The sequence below is a fragment of the Vanellus vanellus genome (assembly GCF_965231255.1).
Source record: "Vanellus vanellus genome assembly, chromosome: 13".
Lineage (NCBI taxonomy): Eukaryota > Metazoa > Chordata > Aves > Charadriiformes > Charadriidae > Vanellus > Vanellus vanellus.
In genome coordinates this window covers 8,036,525-8,061,678 of record NC_138918.1, presented here as the reverse complement: position 1 = coordinate 8,061,678, position 25,154 = coordinate 8,036,525, and the positions used below count along the sequence as shown (strand labels likewise).

Here is a 25,154-nt window from a genome sequence, read left to right as displayed (position 1 = left end):
AGCAGACACCCCATGGGCCCCTTGCAGGCTCCCATCACCCCAGGGTGTGCGGCGAGCACCCATTGCCCCTGCCCTGGAAGTCGTCACTGCCTGAGCTTATATTCATTTGGCTGCTTTGCAAGTCCCAGCCACAAAGCAGCCGGCGCCTGGCGGGTGATGACGTTGGTGGCTCTGGCCTGCAAGCACCCTGTGGGATGACCACAGCCCCAGAGGTGACCCAGTGTTACAAGAGAAAATGAGGCTTCATCCAGAAGAGAGGAACCAGCAAACACCGGCCAGGCAGGGAGCAGCATCCGGGCAGGAGCTGCCTGGGGACAGCGGGACAGGGCTGGCTCCCGGCTGGGCACAGGGTGGTGCGAGAGGGGCCACTGCCTCTGTACTGTCGTGGGCTCAGAGTGCCCCAAATGGGGAAGACCTGGAGGCCAGTTCCTAATGCACGTCTAAATATTGCAATTATTGCTTTCCCAAGTGATAACTGGGTACGTGTGGAACCAAATCACGTTTCTGTCACAGCCGGCTGTCCCCAGAAGAGGGCTCAGCTGCAGTCCTGAGGCCATGAGGAATTGTCCTGGGGGTGTCAGGAGTCACTGTCCCTGTTGCCACACGCTCTCAATGCACAGCACACCCCACAAGTCTCCCAAGTCCAGGTATCCCCTGAGGTTCTTGCTGGGGAGGGACAGTGATGGTAGCACAAGCACCATGGCCAGGCAGAAACTGGGCACATGAGGGACACCAGGAGGGAGTAGGTTGAAGGGGCTCGAGGTCACAGGGGGGCTGGGGGCACTGTGCTTGCTCAGTGGGTGTGCTTTGGCGGGGGGAGATGGGGGGAGGCTTGGTTCTGGATCTTTGCCTAAACTGAAGTTGTCCGAACCAAAAACCCCAGCGGGCAGGCAGCAGGCAGGTGGAGGCGGTCTGTTCCGGACCCCCACTCTCCATGGGGGGATCTTGGGGTGCTGATGCTGCTGGGGATGCTCGATGCCCGGCACGGCGCAGCACCTGGGAGCGATGGATGCCTGGTGTGGGGTATCACCTGGGGGAGACACACACCCGGTGTAGGGCAGCACCGGGGGCGGGAGGGGGGGATGCATGCCCGGTGTGGGGTACCGCCTGTGGGGAGAAGTACGGGGTGAGGTGTGAGGGGAACCCCGGGACACCCTCAGCCGTGCAAAGAGGGTGGAGGGATGCGGGTGCCGCACCAGCGATGGAGACAAACTCTCCGCCGGTGCTGCCGTCGAGGACACCTCCGGGAGGTCTCTCGGTGCCGTGCCCCTGCCGTGCCGGTGCTCGGCGCTGCCGTGCACCGAGGGGAGGGGCGGGAGAAGCCATTGGCCGCTCCCAAGCCGAGACCCGGCCCCGCCGGGCGGCTGCTACCGGTGACACTCGCCCGCCCGCGCCTCCCGGGGCGGCCGGTGCTGCCCGCGGCTCCGGGACCATGGACCGTCTCAGCGGTAAGGAGGAGAACGGGACGGGACCGGGACGGGCATCCCCTTTCCCCGCCGTGCCGGGCGTGCTTTGCACGCCCGGCACGGCGGGGAAAGGGGATGCCCGTCCCGGTCCCAGAGGGTTTGGGGGTCACGCATCCCTTCCCAATCGAGCGGGTGCATCTTACCGGATTGGTGTGGGACCCTGCCTCCAGGGTGCCTTTGCCCCCCCCCTCCCCCATCAGCCCTGTATCAGGGCCAGCTGGGACAAACTAGTTCCAGTTTGCCTTTGCTCGGTCAGATGGGTAAAAAGCCAGCGGCTTGTAAAGCGAGCCTGTGGGGTGTAAAGCACTTGTCAGGGGAAATTATGGTCGTAGAAAGGGAGGTGGCTGGTGTTTCCAGATGGAGCTGATTGAATCCGGTGAGTTTCCCTAGCTGGGGAAGATGCTGGTGGTCTCGTAAAGCCACGGAGGGCCTGATCCCCACCCTGCTGGGAAGCGGCTGTGTTCCCACATGTGTGTGATTCCCGCCTGCAGCTTGTGGCATCGGGCTCACGTAGCTGTTAGGCTTTGATCTGGGATATGAATAAACCTGCCAGGGCTTTGGGCCAACTTTGCAGAGAAGGTCCTGGCTTTCTGCTGGGGCTGCTGGGTCCCCAGCAGGAGCAGAGGGAGGCTTTCAGGGTGACTACTGCTTGCTGCTGCTGAATGGTGGCCTGGGGCTGCAGAGGAGGAGCAGGTGGTGACATGGTGTAGCACGGGGGTCCTGGCCTTTGACCACTCCTCAGAGGTGCTACAGAAGCACCAGCCAAAAATGATAATAGGGGGCCGAGGGACATTGCTCCGGCTCTGCGGGCTGGGACCACGCTGAAGTCCCAGGGTGGTTCAGGCACTGCTGCATCTGCAGCTCTGGGTCAGCCCCAGAAAGACCCGAGGGTCAAGAGTTCCCCTTCCTGATGTAAAAGGATGGGGTGGTGTTTCCGCAGTGGAAACACAGTTGTGAGGAGTTTGACTCTTGGGCTGCAGCTCGTGGTGTCGGTGCTCGGAGAGCAGGGCCAGTGCCCAGCAGCCTGGGAGGGGAGAGGGACGGTGACAGGGACAGCCTTCCCCTGCGGCTGCGGCTCTCCCTGACTGCCAGCCAGCCAGAGTGGCTTTGCGAGCTCTGAAGGAGGGCGCTGTTGCGGGAGGGGAGCGTTGTCAATTGACACATGATGACAGAGCTGTCCTTCAAGGTCCCAGAGGACCTCACGGAGGTCTTGGCTTCCCCGTTCTCTTGCTGTGCGAGCTGGTAGGAGGCCACTCTGTTTTCATCCCAGCCCACCCCAAAAATCAAGCCTGGGACCTGACAGTAGGGGAGGGCATGGGGTGCCCAGCACGCTGTGGACGCCATGCTGGAGCGTTGTGGAGATGGGCCTGAGCATGATGTGGCCCCTCTGCGGGCTGGCCCTGCTGGGGGAGAGCTGCTGTGCTGTGTAAGTCAACTCACCGGTGCCTTCTATGGTAGCGACGGCAGTGCCTGCCTGCTTTGCTTTGAGTGCTTTTAATGAATTGCTGTTGGCACCTGGATGGCTCTTTGCTAATATAAGCCTCCTCCAGACCCTCCTGCTCATCACCCAGAGCCACTGGATCATTCTGGGAGCCGTGGCTCATGGGGGGAAGGTGTGGGGGTCTCCCCAGGCTCCCTTCCCTAGTGAGAGGGGCGCTGGATGCAGCAATGGGTGGGAGCTCTGTGCCCCATTCCCAGCCTCTGGCAGCCCTTTTCTTCACCTGGAGCTCCGCTCAGCCCCTGTGTATATCCTGACTTGCTCTTACTTTATGATCCTCCAGCTTCTTCATCGTTTTCCATGCCACAGCTGAGCCCGCTGCCTCCCCCGGCAGGCTGGGCAGCACCCGGTCGGGGCTCAGCTCTCCCACCAGCAGCCAGCCCGTGGAATCGGTGCTGTGAGCTCTCTGCAGAGATGTTTCAGGTTGTGCTGACGAAGAAATGCATGATTTGGGAGGTGCTCTGTGCTACGAGCCTTTGCTCTCGCAGGGCTGTGCTCACACACGGCTTCTCCTCATTAGTGACTCTTCCTTGACCTTTTGTGCCACCAGAATTTAGGTCCTGCACCAAACTTATCTGGGATCTAAATCCAGCAAAGCCGGCGGAGATGTGTCAGGGATAAACTTGGCTCCAGCTCGCCCACAGGAATGGGGAGGCCGTGGGGTTGGTGGGAGGGAGCCGGCATCATTCCTGACCTGCCGCCTGCGAGCTGGCGGCAGGAATCCCGCCCGCCCCGCGCACGTAGCCCGGTGGAAGGGGGTGCGGAGTGGGTGCGAAACACAGACCGGGCCAGCTGTTAGTGCGCCAGGCAAGTGCCGAACTCTCCCCCGCATTGCAGCCATTCCTTCCGCTGGAAACTCAGCTGCCCCGGGGCCACCTCCTGTTTATAGCCGGGGACTGTGTGGGGAAGGGGACTGAGCCCACCGCCGGCTGCCCCGGCCCCCCGGCCCCACCATGGCGGGCAAAGAAGGGTGGGAGGACAGCCCCAGGGATGCTGATGCCGAGTGGAGCAGGGAGGCACTGGAGTATATTCCAATATGCCCCTCTGTATATTCCAATATCCTTCTGCGTGCAACGTTGCCCTTAACCGAGGGAAACGGGTCTCGCTGTAGGTACTGGATCCCAGCTAAAGCCAGTCTGGCTGTGCTGGAGGGGCTCAGACCTGCCCCGCACGTTGCAGGGGCTGCTGCAGAGGGGAAGGAGCGGGCTGATGCTCTTACTGACTGCTGAGGGGGTAGTGTCCTCCAGCCAGGGACCCTGGGGACTGTCCTATCTGCCCGGGCTGTCTGGAAAACCTGCCTCTTTCCCGCGCTTGCTCTTGACCTGGAAATGCTGTTTTCCGGTGCAAATGTGCTGAGCTGCGAGGCTGACGTGCCCTTTGCTACGGAGCAGCGCTGAGCCACGATGCGCCTGAAATCCTCTCCTCTGCAGCTGGCGGGCAGTCCTTATCCCAGCCCAGGAAAACTTTGTTTAAGATTTTGAAGAAGTTGTCTCATCCCAAACAGTGGGAAGGCTTTTCAGAGGAGGACAGGGAGTGAAAACTGGGCTTGACCCAATGCTTGCCTGTTGTTCAGCAGCCAAATAACTTGCTGGGGACAGGAGATAACGATTTAGCAGAGGCTTGAAGTGGTTTCTGGCATCCCAGGCCCATGTCCTAACCCCTTAACCCTTCCCTACACCAGCTAGTGTCTAGTCTGGCTCTCTCCTGAGGAACACACATCTCCTTCTGCACATAGAAACCTTCTTCCAGTAAAAGTTAATGGCACAGCTGTCAGTCCTGTAAAATATCTATTAAATGTCACTCTTCCCAGGGCAGCAGTAGGACAGTGTGGTTGGAAACCTCCCAAGGAGCTCAGCAGTGTCTCTGCCAGCCCTGCCCCGCTGCCGTGCAAACAAGGGGCTGGCACCCCCTGCCAGGGCACCCGCGGGATGAATAGAGCAGGTCCTGCCACCCGCGACGAGGGCACCAACAGCCTGCCTTTCATCAGCCCACGGCGCTAAAAGCAGCAGCATTCGGGGAGCTCAGGTCCCTCTGCGCTGATGATCTGCAGCCTCCGCAGTGGGGAAGGATGAAAATAACTTCTTTGGCCCTCCCTCCCCCAGGGTCCCTCCACGGCACAGCTGCTGCAGCCCCTTTTTGCTCCTGATACGCTTCCCATCGCATCAAAGGCGGGCTCTTTGGCAGGCAAGGGAAAACACTGACATTTCGTAACAGTTTGGAACGAAAACAGATCTTTGCTGCAAGGGGTTTCCATGCTCAAAATACTTTTTTTTTTTTTTTTTGAAGTGGGTTTTATGTGTATGTGATCCTGGAAGTGATAGGAGGGAGCTCTGGGAGATGTTGGTATGCTCTGATCGCTGGCAATTAGCAGGACGTGTATAAGGGGCAGCTTGAAGAACGGCTTTGGTTTTCCTCTAGGTTTTTTTGAACATTAAACCCACCCAACTCGGTGATGGGGGAACATCTCCCTTTTGGCTCCTTGTCCAGTGGGTTCAGCCTCCCATTTTCATGTGGTCCCAGTGTCACCTTGCACTTTGGGAAACCAAGGTTGTGAAGGACGGAGCCAGGAATAGAAGTTATGTAGCAACAGGTTTGATAGCTGGCTTTTGTATCCCGGATTAAAAGCAGATACGGTGAACCAGTCCCGGCACTGCCGGAGCCATCGGCAATAACCAGAGCAGTCGCATCTTCCCCTGTGCTCAGGCTTGTCGGCTTTCCCGCGGGATAAACTGGCTTTCCTGCCTCTCCGCCCCTGCCCCGCAGGGGTTAAGCGGGTAGGAAATGCCGTCGGCCGGTGGCCTTGCTGCTGCACCTGATGCTCCCGGCGGAGCTGGGCAAGGGAAGGAAACGGAAGGGCTGTTCTCAGCTGAGAAAATACGCTTATCCTTCCCTCCAAGACTCCTCCGGGGCAGCACGGCCCCAGCCCCCAAGCACAGAGACACTCTGCCATGCCCTGATGGCCCTGGGAATGTTGCTGTCCTGCAGGGACAGAGCCGGGGTGGCCACTGAGCGGGTCCCAATCCCACCGCCCCCCAGGCAATGGGGGACTTGTGCCCGGTGCAGCCCCCAGGCTCCTGGGCTTTGCTGGGGTCGGGGCAGGGATGCCCATGGACGCCTGCTAACACAGGAGGCTGGGCGCTGGGCGCTTGTCTTCCTCCCCCTGACCCTGCAGGGATATTTCCCCCATAGAGGGTCCGTGGTTTGTCCTCCCACCACTTCTGAAAAGAGGGCTCTGTGTTGTGCAACAGGGCTGAAAGCACTGGGGAAAGCGGAGCTGGCTGGCAGCTAATCCACCAGCTCCTTCCTGCAAATCCCATGCCCTCCCTGCCCCCACCCTGCTAGGTGAGGGTCCTGTACCCTCCTCTGCTTCCGAGGGTCCAGGCACAACTGCCTCGTGTCACTCGCCCTCCTAGAAACAGGTATCAGCCCTGCCAGCCTCCCCGCGTCGTGCTGCTGCGGGTCAGGTATTGCATCCGAGATGTTTTGAGTCTTGGCTTTGAGGAAGGGGGATGCACAGGACACGGAGAGCAGCCTTTTGGGATGCAGAGAGCTTTCCGCCCCCATCAGTGTGGGGCTGGGGTGTCCAGTTTGGAGATTTGGGGGCTGGAGGACCCACCCGGCCCTGGGTGTTAAGGTAGCGTTGCCTGCCTGGGCACAGGGCTGCTGAGTCAGCAGGTTTCCCACCACCATTCCTGCAATTAGCTGCAACTCCTGCTGTCCTGGAGGCTGAGGTTTGGTGGAGACGTGAGAGCTTCAGGTGAAGCTCTCACGGAGAGGTGAGAGCTTCAGGTCCCCCCCCAGCTCCGAGCTAGCTGCAGGCAGGAAGGTGCGACCCAGGGAGGCTTCCCAGTGCTCTGCCCATCGCAGAGGTGGGCAAATGGCCGTGGCACCAGTCCTGAGGCCTCTCCCATTGTCGGGAGGGAGCCCGGGCCAACCTGTTGCTCCCTGCGCCGTAGAGTTTGTTTGGAAAGGGCCGAGACCAAAATTTTGGTTGGAGAAAATACAGTTTATTCTGGGTTCTGACTAATCCTAACGTCTCCCCTCTGCCTGAAGCTTGTTTTTTATACATTACTCAGAAGGTCTCGCCCCTGCCTGACTATTCCTTTAAAGGGCATCTCAAACCTCTCTTTTTCATTCATTATTTAAACGTGTTCTCCAGCCAGCAGCCTCCGAGCCCTGCTCCCAGGCTGGCCCGGCAGAGCATCCTGCCACGCACCCGCTGAGATTCGGGGGTCCCTGCAGGGTTCAGGGGTCCGGGGCAGAGGGAGGATGCCGGCCATGCCCTGCCTGTGGACAGGAGCAGGGTCGCTCAGTGATATCTCACCGGGGTGCTTTTATTTGCTCGACTTCTTGCCGTGCTCAGCAGTAAGAGAGGGTGACCCAGAACCACCCCCCTTCTCCTCTGGGGTGGGGGCAGCTGCAGCCTCTTCGGGTTAGAGGGATAAAGTTTGCTTTCGGTGAGCTAAAGCAAACCACCATGGTCTTCTCCAGGAGGCGGAGGGAGAAAGGGCTGCTAAGTCATCAGTGGAGGGGGAACAGCCCCGGCAGCCCCTGGAGAAGGATTCCTGCTGCAGCACCAGGCAGTATGGGGTCGTTATCTGCCTGGGTCGTAGGGGATGTTTGTGGGTGATTTAATCAGCTTGTTAATTATTACCTGCACCGCTTGTAAAGCTGCTCCGCTTCCTCTGCAAGCTGCTGCGAGGAAGAACGTGCCCTGCAGCCCAACAAGGGGTCTCTTCTAGCAGCGATGCCAGTTCAGAGACCCTCAGCCCCTCCGGCGCCCTGTGGCTCCATCGGGGGCTCCCTGGGGAGGTGACACCCCTCTGTAAGTCACTGCCCAAGGGGACTGTGCCAGGCAGCGTGAGGGTGCTGCAGCCCCGGGGAAAGGCTGCAGCTCTGGGCGTGCAGTCGCTGCCGCTGAGGGGGGAGATTTTCCACCCTCAGCCGTGCTCCGAGTGTGGGAATCGGCCGGAGAGCCTCAGCCCAGCTTAGGGCTGCACTGCAGGGCAGCAGCCCTCCCTCTGGGCCGTGCTGCGAGGGGTGCGCTGCCGGCACGGGGCTGGGTGGGAAGGGAACCGCCATGGTCCCCTTGTTCTCCAGTTTCTCCTTCAATCCAGTTATATAGAGAAGAGGTTTGACTGGCCCCACAGCAGTGAGCAATGGTTTCTGCAGGGTGTCACCTGGCCGGGACGTGAACACGGGGGATAATCTTTGCCCTGTGCAAGTTCTGTCAGCCTGTAATTACACTTCAGGACTCCTGTTTTCATGTGTAAGACTGTAGGGAGGATGTGAAACTGTTTCTCCTCCAGGAAAGAATGAATCGGGATGGGGGTGTTTCGGGATCTTGCTCCTGCAGCCGATTCCCTTGTGTCCGTGCCTGGCACTGGCTGGGTATGCTGGGCAGAGCATCGGCCCCTGGGTGTGTGCCACTGCTCCCCTTGCTCTTTTACACTTTTTTGGGGGTGGCAAGGACTCCGGGATACTGCCTTGGCACAGAGGGCCAGGCTGAAGCGAGAAGGCTTGGGGAGAGCCTGGCTGAGAGGTCGGCTCTGCCCTGGGCTGGACTTGCTGCTCGGCCAGTCTTTACCAGGGTGGGCAAGCAACTGGGAGCAGGGCCATGCGATAAGGCTTTCTGCAGCGCTATTTATACTGGGGAGACGAGCTGCTGCTGGCAACAGCGCTGAGCCAGACACAGGACCCTTCGCACAAGCACTGCTGAGCTGGCCGTGCCGCTGGGGCCGTGCGGGGAAAGGAATTCCCCCCATCGAGCTGCTGTCAGTGTCGGGGTGTGCGTCTGGAGCAGATGAAGGAGGCTCGGCAGACACAGCCTTCTTGCTATTGAACCTCTCTGGTTGCTCATCTCCCCCTCTCCCAGGGCTGGCGCGGGGTGGAGGGGCCCCGGGAAGCCAGCCGGCGACTGCCACGGGAGGGAGGGCTGGCGGGGGACCTTCTGCCCCCGTGAGCAAGCAGGCTTCACGTTCATCTCCCGAGATTGATTTTCCAAGGTTATCAGCTAAGGATATTAGTTACTGTAAGGTCATGATGATGAGATCCCCAGGAGATTTGCAGCCCTGCCCTGCCTGCTGCAGCCTGGCTTGGTGGGCTGTGGGGTGTGCCGTGGGGCGGTGGGGGCAGCAGGGAGATACCAAGAGTTTGGGGGACAGGTCAAAAGGTTTGAGCTCACCTTGTGCTCCACAATGTTTGGGGACTTTACAGCACCCGAGCTGGGAGCTGCTGGGGGAGCAGGGACAGCTGCCGGTGTCCTGGGGCTAAAGGGAAGGGGATTAATCACAGTGAGGGGTGGGATGAGGCACCAGCTGGGGCAGTTGGCGGGTGGGGGGCTCCCGGCCACACCGGAGCCAGCCCCAAGCGCTCAGGCTCCTGCTGACATTGTTGGATGCCAAGTCAGAGGCGCTCCCCCCATCCGCCCCACTCAAGGGGCCCTTGTTTCCAGGGAGGAGATGATTCATGTGCATCGAGTGGCCCCTTAGCAAATCTTCCACCATTACGGGATGTTGTCAGATCTCAAGTGCGATCATTAATGGTTGGCTTTTCTCTAAAAACCCTCTGGGCTGGAGAACGCCCAGTTGCTCCATAGCTGTACACACAGCCCCGCTGGGAGGAGGAGATACTTTCCAGGCTGGAGTTCCTGGCCCTGCCAGCCCGTCCCAGTCATCCCAGTCTGCCCCACACCCAGCCGGGTGATGGCTGGCCGGGAAGCTGTGCCTGGTTGGCAGGGATGCCCTGCTCGTCCCTGCTGCCTCCCGGGGGCTGAGTGCTGCCCTTCTCCTGCCCGCACCGGAGGAGCGGTGGCTGCAGGCAGGGTGCGGGCAGGCGGCAGTTTGTCCTCCTGTCTTCTGCACAAAGGAACAATTCTGGGAGAGCCACACCGCCCCCACCAAGGCACTTCCTTGCCGGCTGCGTGCCTGCCTCCTCCCCATCGGAAAGAAACCTCCTGGGGAAAGGGGATGGGAACAGGAATGGCCCCAGGAGCTCAATAAAGGGCTCGGGAGGCCATGGCCTTCCTCAAGGAGCAATGGTGGGACAAAGCTGGACCCGCCGGGGTAGGTAGCAGCACGCTGGGGCTGGAGGAGGCTGTCAACACCCACTTCAGGCATCACCCCTCCAGTGACACCCACATCCCATGCTGGGGCAGGAGGAGGCTGGGGCAGGCAGCGAGGTATGGAGGCACATCCCAGTGCCCGAGTGTCTCTTGCAGGTGGCTCAACATCAACCCATGGAGAGGTTTACAGAATGGTCAGGATTGGAAGGGACCTCTGGAGATCATCTAGTCCAACCCCCCTGCTGAAAGCAACTCCTCCTGTGGTCCCACAGGGTGGGTGACCTCCTCCTGGGGCTGGGGCGTCTCTGCCGCTGTCCCTGGGTGCTGGGGAAGCCCCCGGCTGTGCCCGCTTCCCTGGCCCACACCCCACCTATTTATGGCATCCCAGGAGCTATAAACGTTTGTTTACTGCCGGTGGCGACTCTAAGCAGCCCTGCGCAGGCAGAGTGTCCCAGGGCCCTGCCCGCGCCAACAGGAAGGATTTATTTTTGCTTGGCTTTTATTTTAGCTACAAACAATGGTTGTTACTCCCAGCATCCGATTTCCCCCCGGCCCCCCTCGCCCCCAGCCTTCACCTGGCGCGGGAGGAAGCGTGGCTGGGGGCAGGCGGAGGACGGGAGAGCCGCGGCTGCAGGACGGGGGTCCCCCTGCACCTCCCACCGCAGCAGCCTCGCAGTCTTACGGTGCTGGGAAACAGCATCTCCCCTCCCCGGGGCTCTCTTTCAGGCTGCAGACCAGTTTTGCTGGGGGTGACAACTCCACGTGCATTGTCTCATCTTTCCCCCTACAAAAGCCAGGTCTGTACACCAGGAAACTCCTGCTTTGGCTTGGCCAGAGCCTCTTCTTCCTCCTCCTCCTCCTCCTCTTCCTCCTCTCTGCAGGTTGCTGGAGCCAGACCTGAATTTTGCTCCTGTGACGGAGCAGAGGCCAGGGAGGGGGAGATGGGCTCTGCAGCTGCAGATTGTGCCCGGACCCTTATCTCCGCTCTGGGGAAGTGGGTCCCTGAGGGAGATAGCGCTCGCAGGGTCTATAAATAGAGCTGGCCTGGGTGCAGAGAGGTGATGGGGTGCTGGGGGGGCCACAGCTCCTCTGCCAGCATCTGGTGCTGCTTTTAGGGCAGGATTTAGCAGCAGAGGAAATACTGCCCCGTTGTCCTGAACAGCAGCAGCGTCCTGGTGCCGGTTCCCCCGGCTCACCCTGTCCCAGCAGAGCGGCCCTGGGTCCCCTCTGCCCACCCAGCCTGAGCTGGCTAATGCTAAAGCCATCTGCTGCCACGGCTCCCAGCCTTCCCAGGCTGGCAGACCTCGCTGGCATCTCCTCGTCAGGCTGTAAATGGGGAGAGGAGTGAGTTTGCAGGAGCGGAGGCTGGCGTCGCTCCCTGCCCTGGGACGCCTGCGTCCAAAGCCTGAGCCCAGCGAAGCGGTGCAATCCCACGGGATTTCAGTCGCAAGAGAAGCCCTGAAGAAAGGGGCAGGTGGGAGCCATTAGTCAACTCCAGGCTGGAGGTGTCCCATGAGCGAGGTGGTGGCTTGGCAGGTGGTGGACACAGGGTCCCTTTTCGGCTGCGTCACCTGCTCAGCGCCTGTGGCCCCTCTGATGTCGTGTCCCCTTCCCCCCAGGAGCCCTTTGATGTCCTGCCGCCGCCTCCGCAGTTTCATGCCACGGCTGCCAGAGCCCCCAGGGGCAGGGGTGTGCACCGACACCAGCACCCACGCGCCCACCCAGGGTGCCCGGTCCCCTGCCCGCCGTGCTGTGGGCACGAACGCAGGCTGGCACGGGGTCCGTACTCGCTCGCGATGGCTATTGCAGAAGTAACGTGCCGGTCCTTGCTCACCGGGTGACCTTGGGTCGGTCACATTGGCACGCACTGCCCTCCACGCAGCAACTCTGGAGCAATCTCTCTTTGCTTCCTGCAGCCACCCCATTAACCTTATTTAGGCTGGGATCCTAACGAGCATAGGAAATTAATTCCTTCCCTCTCTCCGCTCCCTCCGGGCAGAGGCTCAGCTCAGCGGGCCGCACACCCTTCTGGGATCACAGGGCTCTTTGACTTGCCCCCCCCCCCCCCCCGCCTTGTATTTCGGAGGATGTTTAACAAGGGAGACAGAGGGGACAGCTCAGCCGGGGGCAAACAAAGGCGCCTTCAGTGCTCGCCCTGCGCCGCGCTGTGCTGCGTGCGCCCCGGCTCAGAATTGGCACTCGGGGCGTTGCTGATGAGCTCACCCGCCTGCCATGCCAGGCGACAAACCTCGCTTATCGGCCGCTCTCACTTCTCCTGTGCAGGGGGGGAGGTCTCCTCACCCCCCTTGCCACGCACACCGCCTGCTTTGTCACTATTAATAGAAACCCGCTCGCCCTTTTGCCCTCAGCTGGTCTGAAGCCTCGACAAATGAGCTGGTGGCTGTGTTGGGAGATGTCCTACCCACAGCAGGGGATGGGGATGCTGATGAGCACCATGGCCTTCAGTGTGCTATGGGAGGCTGATGTAGGGTGTGTTCATGGTCCTCATCTCCTCTGTGGGAGCTCATGGTCAGCTGAGAGCCTGCTGAGTTGGGGCAGTGTCTTCCAAGATGATTGCAGGGTCTGGGTGGACAGGGGAGCATCTTGCTCTTTGTCCCAGCTCCTTCCTTGCTAGCCCCATGCCCCACCAAGCCCTGCAGCTGCATCCTGGGCAAGGCAGGGCAGGATGTCTCACCTGGAGACCACCACCGCATTGCTGAGCAGGAGCCTGCTCCCATCCCAGGGAGGATCTGCCCCTCTTCCCTCCCTTCCCACCTCTGCAGTGGGGCAAGGAGAGGGCCATGGGAGCCAAGCACTTACCCTCATTCATCACACGCAGGAGGCTCTCACATGGCTGGAGCAGCTCCTCACTCCAGTAGGTGCATCCTGGAGGGGGACAGCAAGAGGAGCATCACCAGGACCTGGGTCCTGTAGCTACCTGTCTGCTGTGGGGTGTTTTTCCAGCTCAGGGTTGTCTTCTCCTTCCCCACGGGCTGGGGGATGCTGCCAGCTCCCCAGGCTTCCTTGCTCCTTCTGAAGCGGTGCTGAGGCTTCTCCCCCTGCCTGGGGGCTACCTGTCCTGGTTTGGCCTGCCCACGGGAGATGGGCGCTGGCAAAGCCGCCCTTGCCAAAAGGGCTGAGACTGCTGTTTAGCTTGGCGCTGGGGAGGGAGGAGGAAGCAGAAGGTCTGCAGAGATAGAAGCCCATCGGCCGGGGCAGCAGGAAGAGGCTTGTGAGCCGCATCCTGCCTTGTGTCCTGAGGAGGCAGCGATTTGGGGCTGGGCACACTATCTCTTTGCCTGGGGGCTCGTCTTGGCCAGGGGCTAGTCTTGGCCGGGTGCTGATCTGCATCAACCCGCTCCTGTTGGGTTCCCCTTCGGCCAAAAAGCTTTGAAACAGCTGTTGGTTTTCCTGCGCTGTCCCTGCTTTGGGCAGCAGTGCCAGCCTGCTCCCAGGGGACTCACTCTGTGCTCTGGGCTGCAGCTTGCGGGGTGGAAGGCGGGCACCCAAAATCCTGGGTCAAACCTGTAGCAGCTCAGTTTTTGATGGGTGTTGGTCAGAATGGATGTGGTGTTTGGACAGGGCCCATTGGAAGCTTGTTAAAGAACATGAGTAACAAGGATCCCAGCAGCAGCGCAGCATCCTACCCTTCCCCTGGGAAATGCGCCCCGTGCCAGCCTCACTGCTGCCCAGCTCTGCTCTGCCTTCCCCCGGCACAGCCTGGAGGGGCAGCAGCGGGGACGGGTCCATCCCAGGCAGGGTGTCCCTGGTGCTCCGTGCTGCTGGGGCACAAGTTCTCCTCTCCTTGCAAACCATCCCCATCAGTCAGCACATCCGAGCTGCCTCTGCCGTCACCTCTGGCCTCTCCTCCTGTCCCTGGAGACCCAAAGCCAGCTGCACGCTGCCCCAGCTGTGCCGCAGTGACTTTCAGTTGCTGCCAAGAGAAGGGATCCTGCTCATGCTTGCGCTGGAAGAAACAGCAGCTCTTTTTTCCATCCTCTGTAGCCTCCAGAGCTGCAGGTTTGCTGGGGTCTCTGAGCTTGGTCTCTCCAACGCGGGCCGTCTCCCGCAGGTCCTGGACCCTGCAGGAGCTACCCTGGGTGCCAGTGGAGCTGGGCGGGCCTGGGTAAAATGGGAGCTTGGCTTTGCATCCAGCTCAGTTTTGTCTTATCTTGTTTGGAGGAGATAAGGTACAGGAAGAGACCCGAGATGAGGATGTCGGTGCATGTGCAGAACTGGGGGTGTGGGAGCTCGTGAGAGATTTGGAGTCCAGAGCTCACCTTGTTCAAGTCCTCCCCGTCCTCCCCATCCCTGGCCAACACGTTTTCACAAAACTGTTGGTCTGCTGCTGCCGGCACCGTAAACACTGCTTTCAGTGATGAATGTCTTTATAGCCCTGCTCTGATGTGCAAACACCCATGTGTTTTCTGGAGCCTTGCTGCACAGGTAGCCCCACAGCTGCAGTGTGCTTTTGCTTTGTAAAAACTAGCCCATGAATCACCACCTCAAAGAGAAGACCTGCACTTTTATGTGTTGTGCCTGTCATGGTGATTTGCAACAAATTCTCTTTTGCTGGGCTCTCCCCATCTCTCCTGCCTGGGTCTGTCTGCTGATGCTGTGTTTGGGTGCAGTGGCAGCCCAGGAGCTGGCAGGTGCTGGGATCTGGCAGAGTGACGGGAAAGCGGATAAGCAGTGGCTTCTGGTGCCGTTCCTCTTTGCCAGGACTTTGCCAGCTGCTCTGACCCTCTTGGCCGCTTCTGGAGCTGTGTGGGTTGGACCAAGGCTCAGCTAACACAGAGCCAGCTGGGGAGAGCCCCTCCTGTGCTGCAGTCCCCGTCCCCTGCCCGGGCACCCTTCAGGCCACCTGCGTGGAGCAGGGACTGTCCCTTGGGGCAGTGACTCCCTGCCTGGTAGGAAAGTGGGGTGGCCTTGGAGCCGTGTGGATGAGCTGGGATGATACGGGAAGGAGTGACAGCAAGGCAGAGGAGCTGCTGGTGGTGAGCATGGGGAGGAAGCCTCTACCCTGTGTATGGGGACTCTGTGGAGGTGGCACTGGGCTGGGAGGTCATGGGTGGTCTGAGCACAGCAGGGGAATAGGAATGTCCCCCAGCAGGCAAGGGGTGGGAGCACGTGTCCCTGGGTGGCATTGCCAGGTGGCTCTGGAGGTGGCATCTGGGTTTCCTTTCCTTCCTTCCTTCCTTCTCTCCACCACCGCCCAGTGCCCATCACAGCGAGGGGGCACCAGCAGCAACGATACGCTGTTGGGCGGACAGAGATGTAATTTTATCTGTGTGGAAAAACACATGTCCTGAGCCCTTTGATAACAGTCCGGTAGCCCTGCAGAGCTGGTGTTTCCATTCACGGGCTCAGCAGGCTGCATCCCGGCATCTGTGTGCGGGTGGAAGAGCTTGTGCGTGGAAAGAGCTCGTATGCACATAGCAAACGCCGCCTGAGCTGTGCGAGGCCAGCTGAGAAAGATGCCCAACCTGGGGTCTTCCACATATTCCAGCCCCTTCTGCTTTGTCTCAACGCCAGCACCCCAACATCACCCTGGCTGATGGGCTTTTCCCTGCTTCCCCCAGTGCTGGACCAGCTCCTGCCGGAGCTCAGCGTCTTGCTCAAGCTGCTGGACCACGAGTACCTGAGTGCCACCACTCAGGAGAAGAAGCTGGCCGTCTCCACCATCCTGCAGAAACTGCAGCCACCCGCAGGTCCGTGTCCTGCTCCCGCGGTGTTCGGGGGGCAGTGGGTATCCTCAGCATCTGCCCTGGGCCAAAACCCCAGCGGGATAGGGACAACCATCGGCGGGATGGGGATGCGCTGCCTCTGTGCCCAGCACTTGCTCAGCTGCCTTGGGGGACTTTGCTCCCTGCTCTCGCTTCCCAGCTTCTCCCCGCCCCGGGCGCAGGGGCTGGCGTCAGCCCTGCTGTGGCTGCGGGGGAGCTGCTCCTTGCGGAAACGCCGCTTCGCAGAGCTCTTCCTGCCACCGGTTTCTGCTGAGCGCAGGAGTTTCCGCGGGAAGGCCAGGAGGGCCGTGCACCTGGGGCTTCACAGCCTTCCCACTGCCCTGCCCTCCCTGCGGAGGGGTGGCAGCATCCTTGGGGGATCCTCCGCTCTCCGGGCATCTGCTCCCGAGGACTGCCCCGTGGCACAGTGGGGTGGGCTGGCCTGTGTCCTTGGGCTGGTGTTTGCGGGGAGAGGGGGTGCCGGTGCTCGCCCCAAGGACCCTGCCCACCCTCGGGCTGAAAGCATCCCCCTCTCTCTCAGGGAAGGACGTGGACTATATGTACGTCAACACGGCATCCCTGAGCAATGGCACCAGCTTCGTGGAGTCTCTCTTTGAGGAGTTCGGTATGTGTGGCCAGCCTGGAGTGATGCTTGGGAGTCCCACTGGGCGGGTGCCATGCTGGCCTTGGGGTGTCCTGGGGAAGGAGGGTGAGAGCTGCATCCTTGTGTCCAGGGTGGGCATCATCACCCCAGGTGCTTGCTCCCACTCCCCTGAAGCTCTTTGGGGACTGGCCATGGCGAGACACCACCAGTGATGCCCATCTCCCAGCACCTTCCCAGTGAAGGGCCATGGGTGCTTGCCTTGGGCGTCCCTGGAGGACATGGCTGGGGAGGCCAGCTTGGGGTTTCCTGCTCCCTTCTTCCTCTCTGCTTATCCTCGGGCAGACTGTGACCTGCGGGATCTCCAGGACATGCAGGAGGAGGAAGGGGACACCAGCGATGGCGTTGGCTTGGAGCTGGCGAGGAGCCAGACGGCAAAAGCCGTAAGTCCCTGAATGCCCACCTGCGAGGTCTGCTCTGCACCTGCATGGGGAGGTGGCGGTGGCCGGGGCTGGGACCCTTTCCTGTCCCTTGCCCCCGCGGTAGCTGCTGGGACTCATGACGCTCTCTGCTGCCTGGCTAATGCCAGTGGTGTTTCTGCCACAGGTTCCTGTGGACCCTGCTCCGCCGCTGCCCACCACTCCCCCACCTGAGGATTACTATGAGGAAGCGCTGCCCCTGGGCCCCGGCAAGGCCCCCGAGTACATCACCTCCCGCAGTGAGTCCCACTCCATGCTGGGGTGGCGGGAGAGTGGGGGGAGCCCCACAAGCTGCCTGCTGCACCCCCCCGCCTGCCCGCCAGGCAAAGCAGGCAGCCCTCGGCATGCGTGACGGCTCCTCCTGGGGAAGGAAACATTGCTGCTCCCACCGGCATCGCTCCTACACTGCTTCCTTCCCATCCCGCTGAGCTGTTGTTGCAAGGAGTTGTTTGCCCCGGCTCGACTGGGATGGGTGATGGGGAGAAGTTGGAGCTGTGGGGGGACTGATGCTGAGATGCCCTGCTCTGCCCTGGATTGCCAGCTGGCTGCTTGGAGCATTCCGGGGGAAAACCAGGTGTAACAGCCCCAGCTGCCCTCTGCTTCCTCCGCAGATAGCTCCAGTCCCCCCAACTCCATCGAGGATGGCTATTACGAGGATGCAGACAGCAACTACCCCGTCACCAGGATGAATGGGGAGCAAAAAAACTCTTGTAGGTATCCAGGTGCCCTCGCTGGGGAGGGGAGAACTTCAGCAAAGTCCAGCCTGGAGATGGGGGTTTGAGGTCTGGTGGGGCTGGGCTGGGGTCCGGTGGGGTTGAGGCTGGAGGACCTCTCGCGTGTCAGAGGCTGCTGGACAATAAGCAAAGAGCGTGGAGTGCTCTTTGTCATGCAAACCAGAGCCCTCATGCTGCAGAAGGGATGAAACTGGTGCCGTGTCAGTCACCAGCATGGGGAAGGGATGTCCCTGCCTACAAAATTCTTGTGTCCTGCGTGAGCTGCCTCTGCCACGGTGGAGGAGAGCTGGAGCAGCGACACCGCTGCAGAGCCCTGCTCCTCCATGCCCCCGGCTGGCAGGTGGTCCTCTCTTGCAGGTAGAAGTTTTAATCCAGGCTTTTAAAGTTTGAGGCTTGCAAAGGAATAAGCCAGCCCAGGGGTTTGGATAGACACACCTGGGACTGGCGTTTGGCCCGCGAGCATCCTGCCTGGAGTAGAAGGGAAATGGAGAGGGCTGGGGCCAAAATGCTGCTGTTTTCAGAGGATGACATGGAGTCCATCCATGGTGGCACCCAGCCACACTCTGTGCTGGAGCCCACCGTCCTGGCAGTGTGTGAGCGTGCCCGGCAGGCAGGGCCGCGGGGTGCCATTTGGGGTGACTCGCCTGCTTCCTTTCAGACAATGACTCGGATGCAATGAGCAGCTCTTACGAGTCGTATGACGAGGAGGAGGAGGAGGGGAAGGGCCAGCAGCTGACACACCAGTGGCCATCGGAGGAAGCCTCCATGAACCTGGTGAAGGATTGTAGGATTTGTGCTTTCCTGTTGCGTAAGAAGCGCTTCGGACAGTGGGCCAAGCAGCTCACCATCATACGGGACAGCAAACTGCTGGTGAGCCCAGAGCAGGTGGAGGACAGAAACCTGCTGGTGGGTTGCAGGGGAGGTTGGGTCCAGGATGAAGAAAAGTAGCGCTATCCAAGCCAAGACCCTGCCCCAAGGCAGCCACTGCCCTGCAGCACACAGGCAGGGGCTGCCCTCGCTTCCCTTGCAAGAGAATGGAAGGTTCCCTTCTTTTTGGACCCCGTGGAGTGAGGGTGCACCCCGCAGCCCTCCACCACCGAGGCTGTTGCAGAGATCGAGCCAACTCTCTGTGCCACCTGAGAGGGACCCCAGCTCTGCCCAGCACAGCAGTGGGATGGGCAGGACTTTGCTGAGCTCTGAGCGGTTCCCTTTGCTTCCCCCAGTGCTACAAAAGCTCCAAGGACCGGCAGCCGCACGTGGAGGTGCCCCTGGGGACCTGCAACGTCATCTACGTCCCCAAGGACGGGCGGCGCAAGAAGCACGAGCTGCGGTTCTCGCTGCCGGGAGCCGAGGCGCTGGTGCTGGCTGTGCAGAGCAAGGAGCAGGCTGAGGAGTGGCTGAAGGTACTATGGCTGCCCCTCGCTTCACCCGGGGGACCGCAGACCCTGCTTGGCATCCTCCCTGGCTGAGGTGGGGAGGGGGCTGCCCTGGCAAAGGTCTTGCTCCCCTGGAAGGGAAAGGGGGCTTTACTCCCATGTCTTATCAGTGAGGGGGGGGAGCGGGGGGTTGGCCAGCTGCTTCCCAGGGCCTGGGCGTCTCCGGCGCTGATAGCCCCTGCGGGGTGGGGATGTTTGCTCTCCCCCTCCTCTTCCCCATGGCCCTTTCCTGTCTTTGTTCAGGGGCGGGAGGCGGTGGCCACAGGGAGGGGGCCATGGGTGGGAACGGAGGATGCACCACAAACCCAGCTGTACCCCAAATGTGGGGGAATGGGGTTATTTTACGCAGCCTGGGCAAGCCGCGCTGTGCCTGCCTGTAAAATGGGGGGTCCTGAGGTGCCCTGTGCTGGCAGGGTGACTGTGCAGCTTGGCACCCAAGTCCCTCGCCTCGGAGATTCCCCAAATCTCTGACAAAACTGGTTGCAGTTTTGAAGGGGTCAAGGTGTGTGCAACCCCCCCAGGCAAGCCGGGCTAGTGGCCCAAGCAGGTCTCACTGTCCTGTCCTGCCGGGACCAGGACCTCTCTCCCTGTGGTTCAGCCCGGCTCTGGCAGCGGGACAGGAGCGCGTTGAGCCAGGGAAAGTAGCCCTGGCCCTTGGGTGCGTTTCGAGCTGCTGCTGGGGGCTGTCTCCACAGGTGATAAAGGAAGCAAGCAGCCCAGCAGCAGGTGGGATGGAAGCCCCCACCTCCCCGGTGATGCCGTGCAAGATGGACCTGGATAAGGTGATGGCTTCTAACTGCCCTGCCAAGGTGCTGCAGCCCAGCCTGGGGAATGGGGGGCTTGTGGGAGCACTGAGCTCCCAGTGCTGCACAGGGGGGGCCTTCCCCTCCTTGCAGCAGGTCTGCAGTGTTTATGGGGCTCCCCTGGCACCGGGGGATGTCCCAGCCCTGGGCGGAAGGGAACGAATGGTTGATAGTGGCCATCGCTGGGGGCTGCGCAGGAGGATGCTGCTGACAGGGTGACTGCTCCGCTCCCCCCACAGCGGCTGTCGCAGGAGAAGCACACCTCGGACTCGGACAGCGTGGTGACAGGCGAGACCGGCTCACCAGCAGCCCGCAGAGAGCCCAGTGAGCATGGTACGGCCCCCGGCCCCAGCCAAGCAGGCTGTTCCCCAGCCGGAGGAGCCAGCTGTGTGCACCACAGCTGGGGAGCATCCTCTCCCAGTGAGGGGGGATGCCATGGCATGCTGGGGACACACAGCCACCCTGTCCTCCTTCCAGGGAAAGGCAAAAAGAGTGGCTTGGCTGACCTGAAGGGCTCGATGAGCCGGGCAGCGGGGAAGAAGATCACCAGGATCATCAGCTTCTCCAAGAAGAAGCCTTCCCCTGAGGACACGCAAACCTCCTCCACCGAGGAGGACATCCCCTGCTGTGGTTCGTGCCAGCTGAGTGCAGAGATGGGGCTCAACTGGCACAGGGTTGGGAGCGGTGGGGAGCTGGCATCCTTCCCCCTAGCCTGGCCATACGGGGGGCAGGTGGGGAGTAAGGGGGTGGTGGGTGGGAGCAGGGTCACTGAGCTGATGGAGAGCTGTGATACGGGATATGAACTGGTGCTTGCTCCTGGCTCTGCAAATTCCCGTGGTTCCTGGGGAAGGTGCAAGGGGTCACCCGTGTCCTCCCAGGAAACAGGCTTGGGTGGCCGTGTGGCACTGAGCTGTCACCTCACTTGGGTCCAGGGGTCCCAGCTGGCTCGCTGTGGGGAGACTGAGGCACAGAAGGACCAAACGAGCAGGGAGCCATGCCATAGTCTCTGGGCAGCCCTGTCTCGTTAAAGCTTGCCTGAGGTCCGGCTGAGCAGACGCTGAGACCCTTCCATTGGCCCTGCCATCCCTCAGGCTACCTCAGTGTCCTGGTTAACCAATGCTGGAAGGAGCGCTGGTGTCGCCTGAAGGGCAACACCCTCTACTTCCACAAGGACCGCACTGACCTGCGGACCCACGTGAACGCCATCGTCCTCCGGGGCTGCGAGGTGGTCCCGGGGCTGGGCCCCAAACACCCCTTTGCCTTCCGCATCCTTCGCAACAGGCAGGAGGTGGCCGCACTGGAGGTGAGCGGGCAACAGGGCGGCCAGGGTGTGCTGGTCCTGTGGGGAGGGGGTTACCAAGCTGGGGGAGCACCTCCTGTGATGATCAACGCTTGCATGCAAGCAGTGCCTTCTCTTCCCCTCCCCTGGAGGTTAAGGAAGCCCAGGGTGAGCTGGGGGCAGCCATGCCAGTGTTTGCAGACTGGGGGCAGGGAGGAGGCTGGCAGGGCTGAAGTAGGCAAGGTGGCTGGAGGTTTGGGACTGGGACCTCCCGCATGTGCCTGTGTGCTTTCTCTTGGACCCTCCTAGGTCTTGCACACACGCTTTGTGTCGGAGGACCCTTCTCCACAGGGTGGCTTTGCATCAGGAGGCAGGAGCGAGGGCAAGGGGCCAGGAGCTGGGCACCCACCCCAACCCTTCCTCTGTCCTGCAGGCGAGCAGCTCTGAAGACCTGGGCCGCTGGCTGGGTCTCCTTTTGGTGGAGACAGGCTCGCAGACGGCGCCAGAGGCCTTGCACTATGATTACGTGGACGTGGAGACAATTGCCAACATAGTGACGGCTGTGAGACACTCCTACCTGTAAGGCTGTGTGCCCCCGTGGGCTGGGGAGGGGCTGTGCCAAGGGCAGAGTGCTGAGCTGGGGATAGTGATCCTCAGCCATCTGTGCTCCCTAGAAAACGCATGGTCTGGGACACGGTTTGTGCTGTGATCTCGGGGAGAGCCAATGTCGCAGGGGCTGGTGGTTCTTGAAGCAGGGAAGCTTCCCTTGGGCAGGATGGAAAGCGGAAGGTTTTTCACCAACACTGACGAAGGACTTAAAGGATATGTAGGGTAGGGTAGGGTAGGGTAGGGTGGGGTAGGGTAGGGTAGAGTGCTTGTGAGCGAAGCTGGGAGAGCAGTGCAGGAAGCCCTCTGAAATGGAGGGGTTCACTGAGGGGCTGACAAGGATGTCATGGAAAGGAAGACCCCATTCCTCCTCCCGCAGGTGGGCCAGCTCCTCCCAGGACCACCGGCCAGACTCCTCCCGTGTGGTGTACGATGATGTCCCCTACGAGAAGGTTCAGGTGAGTGTAGCTCCAAGGCTTACCCTCTCCCATCACTGTGGCCAGGCTAGAGAAGATGCCCCGGGGAGCCTTAGCTGGGCCGTGATGGCCCCACAGGTGTTTCAGCACGGTCTCCCTCCTGTCCCCACCACAGGCTGAGGAGGAGCCAGGGCGGCCAGCAGGAGCCCAGGTGAAGCGCCATGCTTCCTCCTGCAGTGAAAAGTCACGACGGGTGGACCCACAAGTCAAAGTGAAGAGGCATGCGTCGAGTGAGTGGGGCCCTCAGCCACAAACCTCAGTGGGGGGACCCTGGCCAGTTGGGAGGATGCTGTTCCTCCAAGGGGGTCTGTGGCCAGGCTGGGGCTTGGCCAGCTCCAGCACACGTGTGATGGGTTGTACTGCACCAGCTCAGCTGGACCACAGGTGGCACCAGTGCAGCTGGGGCAAGAGCCTTCATGACAGGCTCTCCTTGTGCATGCAGATGCCAACCAGTACAAGTATGGGAAGAACCGGGCCGAGGAGGATGCCAGGCGATTTCTGACAGAGAAGGAGAAGCTGGAGAAGGAGAAAGCGTTGATCCGCAGTGAGCTGGTGTTGCTGCGGAAAGAGAAGCGAGAGCTGCGGGAAGCCATGAAGGGCAGCACAGGTAGGTTGGTGCCGTCCAAGTGCTGTGGCTGTGGCTGCTCGAAGGCACTCGGGTACAGGGGGAAGGCTGCAGAGCCAGAGTGGGATGGGGACACTGGGCTGGTGGTGGCATTGTGGCTGTAAGCCTGGCTGTCTGCAGCATGCTGCCGGGCTGGCAGCCCCACCTAGCGTCCCCATCCAGGAGGATGGGTGGCTTGTCCATCCCTGCGACCTTGTCCCCGGGTGAAGGCGCTGAGCTGTGTGCGCTTGTGCAAGCAGGGACGAAGCTGCAGGACCTGGAGCAGCGGGTGGCGCTGCTGGAGGAGCAGTGCCGGCAGAAGGAGGAGCGCCGCGTCGACCTGGAGCTCAAGCTGACCGAAGTGAAGGAGCGGCTGAAGCAGTCGCTGGCGGGAGGGCCAGCCCTGGGGCTGGCTGTGACCGGCAAGGCTGAGAACGGGGTACGCATCCCTTCTTCCTCGCTCTTGCAGCTCTAGCTTCCCCCAGCAATGGTGCTTGGGGTGGCGGGGGAGCAGCACACGGGGAAGAGGGGGCATCCCTGCTGCTTCATCCCATTGTGGACAGAGGTGGGAAGCAAAGCATAAACTAGATTTGGCCTCATCAGTTTTGAGCTCATAACCATTTGTGCTTTTTTTGTTTTCCCCTGGCTGTCCTTGCTCCCTGGGTCTCCTAAATCCTCCTCATTCTTGCTCCCCCTTTTCCACAGGAAGCTACAAACAAGTCAAACGGGAGCGCCCCTGAGCACTTGGTCCCTGTTAACTGTGCAGCCGAACTGAGAAAGAGAAGTCCCTCCATCCTCCCTGCCAACAAGGGAAACGTGCTGCGGAAGGCCAAGGTCCTGCTTTGCTCTCCCCCTCCTCCCTGGCCCCACGAGAAATCTCAGCCTTCGTCCTGTCCCCCTTGCTTGACCATGAAATTTGGGGACCAGGGATGTTCCCAAAAGCAAGTGGTATTGCCGGAGTCCCTTGCAGCCAGGCTGGCCCAGCTCAGTGGCACTTGCTGCTGGCATGAGCCTGGCTTGCTCATGAGCCTGGAGATTTGGGAGGTGCAGGGCTAGGTGGGCAGAGGGGAGAGCATCACCTCTACAATGCCCCAGGCAGACACCCCAGCCTTTGAAGATACTGGGGTGGTCCAAAGCACTCAGTAGGGAGGAATACCCTCAAAGGGCTCAATGCTCACTTCTCCAGCGATGTCTTCTCATCCCCTGCTTTTTTCCCTTTCTCTGCAGGAATGGGAAAAGAAGCAGACTTAAGCCAGGCTGTGGGAACACCTGCCAAGCCCCTGCCAGAAACTGGGGCTCACAGAGAAGCTACAAGCCCCCTTTCTCCGAGGCACCGGGAGGGTGCTGGGAAGGCACGGGGGGAGAGATGCCCTCCCAAGCCCCACCACTGTGGCACCGTCTGCCTCGTGGGCAATACTATAAACCATGGGGAAGGGGGCGGGAGGGGGATTTGGGAGGCGGGCGGGAAAGGGGAGTCCTTTGTGGATCAGGGTCACATACTACTGAGAAACCCATCTCTGGGGGGAGCCTCCCACAGGGCCGGGAGTTCGGCGCAAGGTGCACGTGGCCGTGGTGGTGCAGGAGGAAGGAGAGGAGAGCCTGGGGGCTGACAGTCGGCACTGCCTGGCAGGCACTCCAATTTATCAAGATCAGCATGTGCCACCCTGGGGATGCTGGAGGCCAGGCAAACACTTTCCAAAGTAACCACAGACTCATTGGGGATTTTTGGCTGCCTCAGTGTTGGAGTTGATGAGCTGCTCTGGATCAGACACTTCAGAGACGCCGATCATCCGCCCTGCTTACTGCTCCCAGCTCTGCAGGGTCTCATCTCAGGGATCCTCGTGTCTCAAGCTCACTGTGCCTCAACTAAGTGCCCTTGTCCAATATTTCCTTCTTGTCCTCCAGACAGTAAGGGTGAGGGCACACTGGCTTCCCTTGGGAATGAATGAAGCTCAAGTGTCAGCATTTGAAGCAAATTAACATTGGACACCTTTCAACCTTGCTAAACAGCTTAGAAGTGCTGCAAAGGGCTGAGGCTGGAGGCAGCCCGGCTCTCTGCCCTAGCCCCATGCCAGCTTTCGGGCGAGCAGGAAAAGGGACAGGGTTGTCTCCTGGCCAACGGCACATTCACACTATTGCTGCTGCAGTCAGACAGTTTGCCAAGGCATGTGGTCAAAATGGAGTGAAGGGAAGTTTAAAAAAAATTTTTAAAAGGCTCTTTCAAATGAGGGGACTGGAACAGAAAAGAGAAATAGAGGAAGGTCATTTAGCACAGGCAGAAACAAGGGACAGGAATAAAAAAGAAAGGCCCAGGCTTTTGTGCTGGGAACAAGGGAGCAGGCCTGTTGCCCACTCGTGCTAACGACTGCCACAATTAACCTTT

The 25,154-nt window shown here is 60.7% G+C and overlaps 1 protein-coding gene across 1 annotated transcript; it reads left to right on the top strand.

Annotated features, from left to right (window-relative positions):
• Window positions 1-1,432: 1,432 nt before the first annotated feature.
• AFAP1L1 (actin filament associated protein 1 like 1) lies at window positions 1,433-24,194 on the top strand (the record flags this gene model as incomplete). The annotated part of the gene is made up of 19 exons (XM_082490179.1): window positions 1,433-1,448; window positions 15,610-15,738; window positions 16,295-16,378; window positions 16,700-16,797; window positions 16,961-17,072; window positions 17,445-17,543; window positions 18,226-18,437; window positions 18,791-18,970; window positions 19,699-19,785; window positions 20,046-20,139; window positions 20,284-20,436; window positions 20,898-21,109; window positions 21,519-21,664; window positions 22,071-22,149; window positions 22,283-22,397; window positions 22,610-22,774; window positions 23,032-23,210; window positions 23,477-23,605; window positions 23,999-24,194. The coding sequence occupies 19 exons, from the start codon at window positions 1,433-1,435 to the stop codon at window positions 24,020-24,022; spliced, it is 2,313 nt and encodes a 770-aa protein (XP_082346305.1). The 3' UTR covers window positions 24,023-24,194.
• Between the last annotated feature and the right edge of the window lie 960 nt (window positions 24,195-25,154).